This window comes from Heterocephalus glaber, unplaced genomic scaffold (genome assembly GCF_053883595.1).
Source record: "Heterocephalus glaber isolate CG9 unplaced genomic scaffold, H.glaber_assembly_v1.0 deba00000470, whole genome shotgun sequence".
In the NCBI taxonomy this organism is placed as follows: Eukaryota; Metazoa; Chordata; class Mammalia; order Rodentia; family Bathyergidae; genus Heterocephalus; species Heterocephalus glaber.
Window position 1 is genome coordinate 1,264,278 of NW_028258145.1, and position 14,533 is coordinate 1,278,810.

A 14,533-nucleotide genomic window follows, 5' to 3' on the forward strand; every position below is an offset into this window, starting at 1 on the left:
TTATGTCCCATAGATGCTTGAAAATAGGATATTCTGCTGTTGTTGGCTACAGTGTTCTATAACTGTCCACTAGATCCTGTTCACACCTATGTTTTGATTATCCAGCTGCTCTGTCCATTGTTGAAAGAGGGAGTAAATCACTCATTGTGGATTTGTCCATTTCTCCTTTCAGTTCTATCAGTTTTTGCTTCACATATTTTGTACCTCTCATGTTTGATGCATATGCATTTAGCATTTCCAGGTCTTCTTGGCAAATTGACTCTTTTGTCATTTTGGAGTGTCTCTCTCTCTCTTGAAATTTTCTTTTGTCTGACATGTACTCTATCTGATAGTCAAATAGCCATTCTTGTTCTCTATTGATTATTGTTTGCATGATATACTGGTTTTTTTCCTTTCACTTTCAACTAACCTATCTTATCCTATAAACAGTAAATGTTGGCTCATGTTTTTTAATCAATTGTCTTTAAATTGTTGCATTTTGATGGTTTTAAATTAATTATTGAAACATAAGGGCTTAGGGTTTCTAGTTTATTATTTTTTGATTGTTTTATTTTTTCCTGTTTTTTCTTCCTTAACTGTGCATGACTTGAGTATTTTTTAGAATTCAATTTTAATTTCCAGATGGTACTTACTTTTCTCTGAATAATTTTACTAGTGGCTCAAGCTATTACATTTTATAAACATAACTTAGCAGTGTACTTGTATCAACAGTTTGAGTAAAGTATAAAAAATTTACCACCCTTTACATCCTATTAACATCCCTTATTTGCAATATATTGTTAAATTTTTTCTCTGCATTCTTGTAGAATTATACCAGATAAGGTTATAATCTTCAATTGTCAAGCTTATTTATAAAACTCAAAAGGAGAAGGAAAGCTGATTGAATTTACTATCTGTGTTTATTTTTCTTTCTTCCTCATGAGGCAAAGATTCTTTCTTTCATCATGCCCCTTCTGTGTGGAAAACTTTTATCCACCCCTTTAGTGTAGGCAGTCTGATGATTAATTATTTTATTTTTCCTTCATCTAAGAACATCTTGATTTCCTCTTAATTCCTAAAGGATATTTTCACTAGACATGGCATTCTGGTTGACAATTCTTTTTCTTTTCTTTTCTTTTCTTTTTTTTTTTGGTACCAGGGATAGAACTCGGGTCCTTGCGCTTGTGGGGCAGTGGCACCACTGAGCTAAATCCCCGGACCCTCTTTTTCTTTTTTTAATGCTTTAAAAATGTTGTATCTCTTCCTTCTGACATCTATGGCCTCTGCTGAGACATTTGCTCTCATTTGAATTGGTTTACTTCTATGGATAAAGTGTTGTTTCTCTTACTGCTTTCAGAACTTTGTCTTTAGCTTTCAGAATTTTAATTAGGATTTATATTGGTGTTGATATCTTTGGGTTTACCCTATTTGTCATTTGCTTCTTGATTTTGTTGTTTTGTGTTTTGCCAAACAATTTTTAAATCATTATTTTTTTGCATACTATTTTAGTCCTACCTTTTCGCTCTTCTTCGGAAGCCCAATGATATGAATTTAAATCTTCTATTGTAGTCACACAAGCCCTTGGTGTTCTATTCTTTCTTTTCTTGCCTATTTTCTCTGTTGTTCCAATTCAGTAATATCTATTGTATTTTCCAGCTCACTTATTCTTTCTTTTACTCCTCCATTCTGCTGTTGAGCTCATCTATTGAGATTTTTTATTTCACTTTTCATTTCTAATATCTCCATTTGGTTGTATATATTTTCCACTTATTTGCTAAAACTATTTCTTTGGTGATACTCACTATTGTTTTGTTTGTTTCAAGTATGGTCATAATTGCTCACTAAAGCATTGTTATACTGCCTGCTCTAAAATCTTCTTCAGATCATGCCATTGTTACCTCAGTGTTGGTATTTGTTGTTCAACTTTCCATTTGGTTTGAGATTTTCCTAGTTCTCAATATTACGAGTGATTTTTGGTTGCAGCTTGCACATTTTGGATAATCTTGGATGAAATGGTGGATCTTATTTAAATCTTGTCTTGGCTAACTTCTTATGCTTCATTAACTTATGCTTAGTTAACTTCTTAGCTTCATTGGGACAAGGAGATATCCACTGCAATGTCTGGTGAAAATCATTTGGGAAAGAAGCGTATGGCCTCTACTAACACTACCTAGGGATGTGTGGCTTCATTACCAGAGCATGGTGATGATCTGTGTTTTGCCTCCTCTGGCACCATCAAGGTGGGTAGGATAGGGTGGAGTTGTACTTTCTACTGCTGGGTGGAATGAGAAATTCAGGCTCTGCATGTGGCCTCCAAAGACACTGTAGGGAGGAGAGTGTGTTACTGCAAACTGAAGATAAAAGTTCCAGCTCCCTACTAGGCCTCTGACAAAATCTCATTCGTAGGGTTGCACTGCCTTATTGTCTCATGAACATGGAAGTCTGCATTTTCCACCTGGCTTTCCCTGGCATAGGTAAAGGTGGGGTTACAGATTGTGGTGCTTTTCTGGAGTACAACAATTATTTTCTGAAAGGCTATCTTTGTAGGCTGCTCCCTTTTTGGTCCTTTGACTAGAATGGGCAGCTGCTCTCTTCCTCCTCTTCCTCTTCTTTTAATTCTCCTCCTCCTTCTTCTCCTACTTCTCCTTCTCCTTCCCCTCCTCCTCTGCCTCCTTCTTCTTCATCCTCCTAGTCCTCTTGTGCCCACTCCTTCTTATCTTTCTCCTCTTTCTTCTCTTGTTGTGTATAGTAGCCTTTTCCAGGTCACCAACTTCTTCAGCAGCTCTGAAATGTTTGAGATATATAAAAACCCAGAGACCTCCTTGCTGCGTCATTCCTTGGTTCCTTAAGATACTAGCCACCTACCTTCTAATCTCTATCTTTTAGAATCTTTTTACATTTGTTTTATATATAATGCCCAGGGTTTTCAGGTGCACTTATCAGGAACAACACAAATGAACATGTCTATTCATCTTTCTGGGAACAGAAGCCTATGTTTTTTTGTATACATTATACAGTTGAATTTCATTCTTTACCAAATCTGAGTACCCCTCACTTTTAATAACAGGTTTATCTTTCTTATATAATTAGATGTGATCCTGATAGTTAATGTTATTTTTTCTGGGAAAATGTTTTCAAAATTTAACATATTAATCAAATGATTACTTGGGGCTGGGGATTTTAGCTCAGTGGTTCTGCTTCCTGCTTTGCAAGCCCAAGGTCCCGAGTTCGATCCCCAGTACCAAGAAAAAAAAGTCACATGATTACAAGCAGGCCATTTCTATATTTTTCCTCCAAATAAGACCTAATCGAAAAATAATCAGCCTTGAAAACTGGAGATCGAAAATGCCAGCCCTGATTAGCATATCCTTGCCTTACCTGCCACTGTAGTCACTGAACAAAAGAATAGGAGATATAATTTTTTGCATGACATTGCCCATCACCATGGTAATGACCAGCTAGGGCTTATTTTCTAGTTAGGTCTTATTTTTCGTTGCCATTCCTACCTGGCAAGGAGCTCATCAAGTTGCCTCAACCCCAATTTATCCTTTGATAGTGTAGATGAGATAAAAGTGTGAAGGCTCTCCTAAAAGTGAAAACTTTGCATCAGGGGACCCTGAGAGTAGTGACTAGTTGACTGGTGTCTTCACATTGACCATATTGCTGGCATTTAACCGAGAACTAATCATATCCTTTTCTTTCTCCTTCTCCTTCTATCTCTTCCTGTATGCCAGTCATTTTTTGGATTCTTGGAGAAGGAGAGACAAGGCCTAACCAGTCTTTTTCTTTTTCTTCCCCTATCTTATAGTTGATATCCAGAGTCGTTTTATTTTTCCAATAGAAATTTTAATATTATAAAATTAACCAAAAATAAAGCATTTAGAATTTAGTTAGGGCAAGAGGAAGAGTTAGGCAGGTGCCGAGAGCAGCAACTGTCAAATCTCATAGCATTCCCAGTTTTTAATCAGGGTGCTGATGTGGATGGTTATGTAAGGGGAGCTGCCTTCGTGTGGGATGCTGAGGTTCACTGCCTTTATAATCCCGTCCAGTATGACTCCTCATACAAATGTAGTGCTGAGGTCCCCTTCACTGTTTGCTGGAACTGTGTGTCTCTCTATAACCACAACACAGAAACCCTTGATGGAACTTTTCCATACTCTGGGTGAGTACAAAAGAGATGTCTCCTGGGTGCTTCAGTATCTTGATCTCTATTTAAATGGAGAACTGACAAGTTTTGGCCAGGCTTTATTCTCTCCTCCCACTAACTTTAGTGTCCTGGGACCAAATTTTGCTCTCTACCAAATCCTTCTAATTTTGTCTCAAGCGATTTCCTCTCCTGGCTTCTAAATCAGCCTGAAGTGAAATCTGCCCTCTAGAGGTGTGCACAGAGAAAAAGGGGGACAGAGTGTTCAGGGAGGCACAGCTCCATACCAGACACGCTTTGGCAGGAATCCCCAGAGGATTGTGATCTCCATTCTCAGGGTAGCCGGCTGCACTTCCGAACACAAGGATGTCTGATTCGTAGTTGCTTCTCCAATTTAATGTTATATTAGATGCTTGACAATGAGTGTCGAGGGGTAGACAGGTGCATGTCTGCACACACTGCTGTCATCTGTGATCAGGCCCCTTAGAGCTTACTCCTGATGGCATTTCTACTGGGACAATATTGGCCCATTTCTCTTGGTAAGAGAGCTTTGTGCTGGAGCTAGACATAGAGCAGATTCTCCCACAGCAAAGCAGATCTTTTGTTGCAAGCCTGGAAACCCCTCTGCCTTTCTCCTCCTAATTCTCTACTACCTCACTCCCTCTCTACCCCTGACCTCTGGCTTGGAAACCAGTCTCACAATTCTAGAGCAACTATAGTCGATGATAGTTTCCTTCTCAGAGATATCTGATCTTTTTAAAATTAGTCCATGTTTGCAACACATACTGAACACGTTTATCTTGAAGAGTTTGAATATGTACATATTGCATCCATGCCAAGGAAGGAATATCAAATGCTTAACTTCAAGATAACTGTATCTATGGGTAAACTTTCACGGAAGGAATGGAAGTTCCTAGATACCCCTCCCCTGGAGAGGCAGCATCTGGGACCCCTGTTTTGGCAGTCAGTTCTCAAGGTACGCATCAGTGCACCTGAAACACTCTATAAATGGAAAACTCAGAACACAACTTGTCATGTCAACACCACTCATAAGCACTGTGGAATCCCCAGAGTTGGTTAGATTTATTTTCCTGGAGAGATATGGATATTGAGCTCAAATGTTACTTCCTCTGGAGAGTCCTCCCTACATCCACTTTGATTTGGGTGCTCAGCTGAGTGCTTCCCTAGCCTCCCAAACTCGCTCCCTCTCGGCATCTGGCCCACTCCAAGGTGCTTGCATATCGGGACAGAGTGATGTATTTGTCACACCTATTTGTCAAGGGGCCATGTTTTTAAAATATTTGTACCCCTTGTGCCTAGCGTAGTGCCTGACACATAGTAGGCACTCATAAACATTTCAAAAGTGGGATTGTGGCAGGTATGTGCGGACATCCACCAAAATAATTCTTCTGTGTATTTATTATATTTGAGTTAAAAGTTAGTCATATGCACCAAAGATCATTTTCCAAAATTAATGTTTCACTGGGAGGGACACTTGTCACTGAGATTTCAGGGTAGTTGTCTGAGCTGAGTCCTGCAGGACCTTAACATAGGCTTGTTACTTGTGGGGAGATTTCCAGGACTGAGGGCCCCAATGTCACAAAACTACAGGAATGAGAGAAAACTATTTGTTGCGAATTCTAGGTTTGAAACATGATGTCCATGTCACAGGTAATGCTTTTCCTTTATTAAATACAAAAACTTCGAGACATAATTTTTCAAATGAGCCCAGTACTAGACCAACGTTACATGGCACATCATGGTGCTCAGCCAACCTTTGCTGAACAATGCCAATCTCTTAAGAACACGGCCAGCCATGCACTCCCTGCCACCCTAGATGACCTGTGCTGATATCATTCAGATGCAGATTGCAGCTCTTCCCCCTGGATGCCTTTGGAAATGCCCTCAAGTCCCAGGCCAGAAACCCTTTTCTATGTGTGGGAGGCCTGATCCCATGACTGGCCTCAGATGACTGGCTGGTGGCGGTGGGCATGGTGGGGCACATACAAGATGTGTGAGCAGAAAGACAGCCCCTAAGGACTTCAGCTGGAGAGGCAGAGAGAAGCCTTGCTGTGCAGGGCCCAAGGACACTCAGGCATGAGGCCAAGATGGGGTCCTCAGGCATGCAAAGAGCACCTTCAGAGAGAAGGACATGATAGTGTGCCTGGAGTGTGAAGGGAGGTGTTTGCAATTGACCATTGATTGCTAGGTCTGGCGCTCAAACTAGCTACCACCTACACGTGTTGAGAAAAGGAAGAGCAGTTAGAATGCAGGAAAGAGGGAAAAACCCACCTCGCCCACTTGACATGCTCAAATTTCTGCTGCCAGCCGCCTGTAAGGCCGGGACAGTCCCCTGCGAGCTCTGCTTAGACATTTGGTTGCCGTGGTGAGCACCCTCTGGGAACCAAAGGCAGGCGAGGAGGCCTTTTCCAAGCACAAAGGCAGACAAAGGGCACCTGTGTGGATATTGGGGACCCTGGTCCTCCTGGATCCTGAATGGCTCAAGTACTGTTCCTTGGTCAAGCAACATGGGGGGAGGGGACGGAGGAGAACTTTGGGAGAAGTGAAGCAGAAAGAATCTTTGTGACAATGACAATTTAAGAAACACTAGACAACCAGCTCACTGGGTGCTTCTGAACCTTCTGTGAGGGGTGAGGCAGTGGAGCGGTCATGTGGAAAATTCTCTTTCTGCTTAGCGCCACCTTCCCCATGCTAAGGTATAGTCATTGTTTTCATGTGAAAGCCCTCATTCCTGGCAGCATTCCATCAGGCTAGGAGAAAATGCCTCTCTCTGGGAAGAAGTTGCATTAGGTAAATTTGGAGAACTCCAGGGTTAGGTAGTGGTGGTCACTTGGCGATTTGGGGCTTTGGGAAGAACCCATGGGTGTCTGATTTCTTAGAACACAGAGAGAAAGATGGTTGCATCTGACCAGACTAGGGTGATGAGAGGATGAGCGGGAGGGAGGTCCTCCTTCTACATCTACATGCTCAGGTTCCTCCAGGCATCTGGGGGTGGCGTTCATGCTTGCAGGTGGTAAGAAATGTTAAGGAAGCCTTTGGCCCTGCTCACCCCACTCTGCCCCTGCAGGTTTCTGTACTTGGGCTGCAGATCCTGCCAACTGTGCCCACCAACTCCAGCAGGCCCTGCATAAACCACTTGGGAGACAGCAGATGTGGAAATGCCTGCGTGTCTCAGGCCACCAGGCAGACCCTTCTCAGCCAAAGACCCAAAGATAAAGCTGGAGCAGTGTTGGTGTTTCTCAGTGGCCCTGCCCCTGCCTGAGGCTTGCAGTTTGGGGAGCAAGATGCTAGGCATAGTGATAAACCAGCCCCCTGGCTGCTTGTTTGCTTATGTACTTCTTTTCACAGGTAGCTTGGTTTCCATTACTGTTTCCTACAGCCAGCATGGTTTAGCAGATCCCATGGACAGGAAGGCCTCACTTCACTCTCTCAGGAGACTCTGGGCAGAGGCCTTGGCAGCGGGGCTGGGCTGAGCAGAGCCAACTGTGGGGCTGTGGTGCAGGGATTATTCTGGGGCCTCACTCAGGGTTGCTGGGGTGGGGAAGCCTTGCTCCAAGCCAATGGTGTTCTGCTGTACTGCTCCAGGGATAACTCTGGGCCAAAGCCCCCTCGACACTGGCACCTGTCTCCTGACCTAAGAGAGCAGTGCTTACAAGGAAGGGCTACTGTCCTCAGAATCCTACTCACTTCTCCAGCTAACACAAGGGAGATAGAGTGGCCCTGCAGGAAGTGATGGCCAAAGGAAGTTTTAGTACCACTGAGGACCCTGGCTGGGGCTGCTGTCTCCTACCCAAATCGGAAGCAGCTGCTGCCAGATGTGTAAGAAATTCCTAGATGTGTAAGAACAAGATAAGGAGTTGCAATCATTTCTATTCAGTATAGAAATTGATGGTCCAAGTACAGATTGGCACCAAGAAACCAATCTTCCCAACAAGTGCCATCCTAAAAAGGAGGTGGATTTTTCAGAGGTAACAATCCCGAGTAGGGGCCAAAGAGTCTGCATCAATCCTTGAGAGAGAAGCCTGACAGACAAAGTAGAGCTATTTAATAGAGGGAAGGATTTTGGACCAAGAGGCTGAATGCCTGGTCTGTCTGGGACAGCCATGGCTTGTGCCTGTCATCCTAGCTGCATGTTTAATGGCAGTGCCTTTACTGGCAAACAGATCCATGTTTGTGTGATGAATTCTGTGCTCACCCTTCCCGAAAGAAGGGAGGAGTTAGGCAGGAGAGGAATCTGGAAAGGACATGGGGCTCCTGAATTCAGCTAGCAGAGCCTGGAGAGGGACAGGAAGGAGAGGGCAGGTTGCTCCACCCTGAAACACACTTAGAATGGCAGTCATCTGCAATGTGTCACCCTATGTTTCAGGGTGTGGATGTTGGAAGTGTCTTTGGGGTCATGTACTCACCTTTTATCAGAAGAGAGCACTAGGCTGTGAGATAAAAATGACCTGGCCAGGGTCACAGGCTGGCTCCTGGTAGAGTATCCACCAGGTCAAGCTCTGGTACTCTTCTCTGGGATGGAAAAAGAGGGCTGACTCTCAAGATGTTGCAAAGGAGGAGGAGGCACATGGCGGGTCTACCTCACAGTTCTGAGGCCAGGGTGGGGAGGGCTGGGCCAGGTACTGGAGGGAGGACGGAGAGGCTGAGGTACAGACTCACTGAGCTTGCTGGGGTGTCAGGCTGGAGCTTGGGTGAGATCCAGAAGTCACAGGGGAGTGACAGGTGGAGCCAAGCATGAGCTGGCTTTCCAGTGACCACAAAGGACCAAATAGATGAATTGCAAGTAGGGCTATGAAGGAGCAAAGAAACAGCTAAGCACTCAGACTTGGTGGCAGAGGCCTGTCATCCCAGCACCCTGGGAGGCTGAGGCAGAAGGTTGGCAAGTTTAAGCTCAGCCTGGGCAAATTAGTGACTTAGTGAGACTCAGAATAAAAAATGCGAAAAAGGGCTGGTGATGTGCCTCAATCCAAAGGCCCTAGGTTCAATCCTCAGTACTGCAAAAAAAAAAAAAAAAAAAAAAAAAAAAAAGAAAGAAAGAAAGAAAGAAAGAAAGAAAGAAAAAGAAAAGAAATAGCTAAGCATGGAGACAAAAAAAAAATCCAAAAATAAATGGGGCCAAATAAGTAATTTATGGATTTAAGCATTTTCTTCAGTTCAAATAGTCATGAAATCTTACTGGAAGGCAGCCCCTCATAAACACCGATAGTCTTGCTCTTTAGTACCTCTTTCCTAGCTGCCTGCAGAGGTGGGGAAAACTTTAAATCAGTACCGGCCTTAACCTCTGCTTGGCCAATGGCAAAATTGAGTCCCAGAGAAGCAGCCACTGCTGTCTTACACAACCTTAGCACCAGGGTGACTGACAAGCCCGAGAGTGGCTCCTTGGGTCACAGCATGGGTTGAGGTCCCCGTCAGTCTGACACCCTGGAGCCATTGTGATGGGGTGGAGTCAGGCCAGTTGAGGGATTTATCCAAATTCTCCTATCCTTGTGGTTCCCTGGGGAGAAGCAGCCTGAGGGCCTGAAGACCCTGCTCTCTGGTTCTAGTTCTACTACCCATTGATTAGCTGTGTGAAGTTGGTGAGCCACCTCTTCTTCCTCCTGCCCACCCTGCTCATTGGAGGAGGGCTCTGGCCTCTGCCAACTCCACAGTCTCACAATTTCTGCCTTTCCAGGGCCATCTGCCCTTGCTTAGGCATCTGCCCAGCTCTGTGTTCATCTCTTCCTTCACTTTGGTGGCTCCTATGTAGAGCACTCTCAGAGATCAGAGAAAAGATGTGTCCTTCAGTCTCAATTAGCTTTGACAATGTAGGGATGCAGAATATAATTGTTAAAAATCATATTTGGCCCCGATCTGTTTTTGTCTCCACCAAGTTTTCATGTGGCTGAGTTAAATGTTTAAATTCACTGCAGATAATCTGCAAGGTGCACTGGAGCAAATGTACAATGGACAGCAAGATGACTGTCATCAAAATGATCTACTGTCACCCTGAATTATCTCACACACACATCTACAAAGAGCCTTCATGCCAGAGTAACACCCACATGGTGACCTCACATAGGTGACATTAAAAAAACCTCAATCTCCTGAAAAAAATCATGAAATAGTTTCAGTACATATGAACGGAGCACACGTTTGTAATCAGTGAAACTTCTTTGATGGTGCCTGTTCAAATATCTGCAAATATTGTGAAAATACCCACAGATGGCACCCTCAGTTACTGTGGTCATGCGGTCTGCAGAAACCAACAGGGAAGCACAAAACACTGGATGTTGTGCATGTTCCAGGACTTCCCAGGCCATCTGAGCTTTCTTGTCCCAAGCCCAAATGGATAGTTTATAACCAAGTGTGCTAGAGAAGTCAGCTAGGTACATCATGAGAGGCAGCAAGTGAGACTGTGAGAGGAATTGGGGGCTTCAGGAGGCTTCTTTCTCTACCCACTCACACTTGATGAGAAGGAACTCTGAGAAGGGCTACCATGTCCCAAGCTGGGTAAGCACAGGGACAGCTAGAGACAGGAGGTGTGGGCTCCTGAGTAGGTGCAAGTGCCCTGGGCTGCCTCTGAGATGCCCACGTAACCTCCAGTGGGGCTCACCATAGGGCCAGGGGGAACACAGGGGTTTCACCACCCAAAACTGGGTTGTGATGGGCAGAGGGAGAAGGCAACAGAGGCTCATGAAGGAGCAGGGGTAGAAGAAAGTGCTGGACAGGGTGGAAACACAGGGCCTAAGTCCCTGCATCCTCCTCTTCTTGAATAGTGAGCAAGGTAAAGAAGTAGGTGTCAGGGGCTTCTTCAAGGCTACTTTAAGGTCATAGATGACCAGCCTATCTTGGGAAGAAATCACCTTTGGAAATGGAGCCCAGGGCAGGGAACAGAGAGCTCATCGTGGGAAACCTGGGACTGCAAGATTGCTCATGTGGCCGGATCTCTGTCTGACACACTGGAGTACTACACACCCAGCACTGATGAATTTGGGCTTCCAGAGGAGCCCCACGCTGGGAATCAGCAGCCCTCTTTTATTATAAAATTAACATCACCGAAAGCTTTAAAAAAGGAGCAGACCAAAAATATCACACCTTAGGCAAATGAGTTGAAGATCCCTTATAGCAGAACCTTATTTTTTCCACCCATTTCTCAGGTCAGAGGACACGTGGTAAAGAAACTGGTGTTTAGGTAAAGAAAAGCGATTCCTGGTACACGCGGTTTCCTGATGGTACCGGGTGGAAGTGACATCATGGAAACGCTTGTGCCTCAAGATCAGCCTGTACAGCTTCTAGGTGAAAACAGGAGTCTTAGTCATCAGTGGAGAAGAAGTGTGTGTGTGTGTGTGTGTGTGTGTGTGTGTGTGTATGTGTGTGCACCTCTGTGATCTGCTAACAGCTTTCTGCTGCTAAAGACGAAGTTTTAGTCAAGTTTGTGCTGGCTCCGGGGCAGGTTTTTCCACACTCTCAGCTCCCCTAAATGCACAACCTCAATGTGGGATATTCCACGCCTCAGCTTGTCTTGTTTGGAAGGAAATGAAATAATTGCTACTGAGAAGAAAGGAAGTTTATCTTCCACTACTGGGCAAGGGATCTATGACATAAGATGCCCATCCCTGTGGTTAATATGAACAGTCTCATTTGTATAGCATTCCCTATGGTGACAAAAGTGAGGGTGTGGCAGATTCTGCATGTGTGGACTCCTTTGTCTTAATTAAAAAGTATAGTGGGAGACATGGAATTTGGCCAAGCCTCATAAATCTGCTAAAAGAATCAAGATTGTCATATAAGTTTAAATGGAACCAACTGAGCCCCCTGGAGAATTAAGTAGATTTCCTGCACTTTCCTGTCACTTCTGCACTCCTAGGACGGCAGCTGTGCTCATTAACCAGCAACCCTCCCCACCTGCAGGTGACAGGCGCATCCCCACGGAGTGCCAGAATTCAGACATGATAAATTTACTCCCGCTTGTAAAAAGCAAACTCTCCTCAGGGCAATAAAAATGCTGGGAGGCTGTAAGGAAATAAGAACTTTATCTGATAACCTACCTTCATTAACAAAGCCTGGTCCTCCGGGTCTGGACAGCTCCTCACTGCCAGTGAAAACTGCTCCAAAGAAACTGCGAGGGAAGAAGCAGAAATGCTGAGCAGCCTCCCTCAAGCTGTCTGCCCAATGGGCAGGCGAACCCTGTGGTTGTGACAGGTGTAAGGGCACGCTGGCCCTCCTTTCTTGGTGACAGAGAAGAGCTGCCCACCTGCTCCCTGCATGGTACAGGGCCCACAGAATGACTTCGCTACCCTGTCAGCTGGGAAGATTACAATAAATCAGAGGTCCTGGGTTCAACCACCATGTGGACCATCCTGTGCCCCAGAGACTGCCCTCTATCCCCATTCCTGCGACTCCACGGAGGGCGTCCTGCCTGCCTTTGTACATTCCATTCAGCAGTGCTAACCTTCTCCATCTTTATTGTGACTTCCACGGCTGTAACTCTTCTCTTGGTGTCCACGTGATAGGGCTCCAGGTGTTGCCTCAAGCAAGCCCCATGAACTCCCCCAAATATACCTTCTTTCCTACATTGACCTCCTCAGGCAGAATGGTGGGGGGAAACTCAAGAAGCTTCACCAAAAGGTGCTTTTAACGATCCACTGGAATTGGCCAGGAAAGCACTAGAACTGCTCATCTAGACAATTCCCATAAACCACCCTCCCCTTTTCTCTCTCTGTGGCCAAGCCCACATCAAAGCCCACTTGTGTGAGCACAATTTTTATTTTGGCCTAAATAAGCACCGAAACAGACTGCCTTCCCCAAATGCTGTTTTGACCAAATTACTTCACTCTTTAATATGGCCCATGTTTTCCTACCACCCTCAGGGCTGGCCTGTCCCTCCATACAAAGACACAGAGCACCCCAGGCCTTCCCCACTTCCACAGACACTCAGCTAAACAACCACTCTGGCCTGAGGGACAGTCCCATTCCCATTTTGATGCCCAAAATATCTGGATGTTATGTTAACAATTACAGATATTTGAAAGAGAATTACATTATCAATAATGAATTTTCATCAAGAGAACATTGGGTAATTTTTTGTAGTTTTTAGTGTTACCTATAAAATACAATTCTTTAGACTGTTTCAATTATGACAATTATGTGTAATCAGTTGTGTCTTGGGCTGATTCTTTCTTCTAAATCTAAATATTTGCCCTTCTCAGATCTAAGTGTGCTCAAGGCCAATAGAAGGATTGATGTGGCAGCCTGACATGTTGTCTCCAATATAGACACACACCCAATCTTCAGCTAGCTAGAGCCGATGTTAAGTACACAGAGTCTTAGCCTATTTATTGTGCTATAGCAGAATACTGCAGGCCGGGCCATTTCAAAAGGACATTTACTTCTCACAGGTGGGGAGACTGGAAGCCCAGGACTAATGCACTAACATGTGGTCTGGAGGCAGGAGGCAGAAGGACCAGCGAGCTGAAGACTACGTAAAGCCTCTTTTATCAGGGTCATAATCTCATCTGTGAGGAAGGAGCCTTCTGGGCCTAATCACCTCTTCAAGGTCCCCCCTCTAAATAGCATCACATGAACAACGTCTGAATTTTGGAGGGGACACATTCAAATCATAGCACATAGAATATTCCATTTAATTTTTTAAAATTAAATTTGCCTGTAAAAGGGGGTCAACAGGAGCCTGTAGGATAAGAACCCAAGTCCTGTAGACTTCACACAGTGCATGTGCCCTGCCCATTCCAACCCCCCCACTCAGCCTCCCCGGGACAGAGCCTGAAGGCAAGTAGTTCCTCCCACCAGCTCCTCTAGTCTGGACTTTCGCTGCTACCTGATTGGTGTGAATGACACACTGACCTCTGACTATTGCCTGAGGATGAAAAAGAATAATCACAAATTCTGGTGCTAGATTTTCTTTACATTCTCTTTTTTTTTTTGGTACCAGGGATCGAACTTGGGACCTTGCACTTGCGAGGCAGTTGCCAGAACCACTGAGCTAAATCCCCGGGGCCCTATATCCTCTTTTGAAAGGTCTGTTTTTTAATTTGGTAAAGCTTATGCTCTGACACAGTCTCTTGAGGCAGGTTGTGGAAATCAAAGCATTTCTTTCTCAGTTCCTCAGAGGCTGTTTGGGTTTTGACCTCAGTCCCTTCTCTGTGGTACCTGCACATTTATGCCCCTAACTGCTCATGCATTGGTCTCCATTTTCTCCACATTTTCAGTTGTTCTCAAGACATCACACCCTGTTCAAGTTCCTTTGAGCTCCCTGTACGTCCAATCCAGACCAGTGGGCTTCCAGGTGGAACCAACCCTCACCAGCACTACCCCCTTTCTGTGGGACTGCCATCCCCCTGCCACCAGGCTCTCCAAGCCAAATCTCCACTTCTTTATTCACATCCCCAAGTG

The 14,533-nt window shown here is 44.8% G+C and overlaps 1 protein-coding gene across 1 annotated transcript in view; it reads right to left on the reverse strand.

The window, feature by feature from the left end:
- Acoxl (acyl-CoA oxidase like) overlaps positions 1-14,533 on the reverse strand; it is a 352,250-nt gene that overhangs the window by 48,334 nt on the left and 289,383 nt on the right. The window contains 1 exon segment of the mRNA XM_087201767.1: positions 12,172-12,242. Within this exon segment, the coding sequence (XP_087057893.1) occupies positions 12,172-12,242 (71 nt within the window).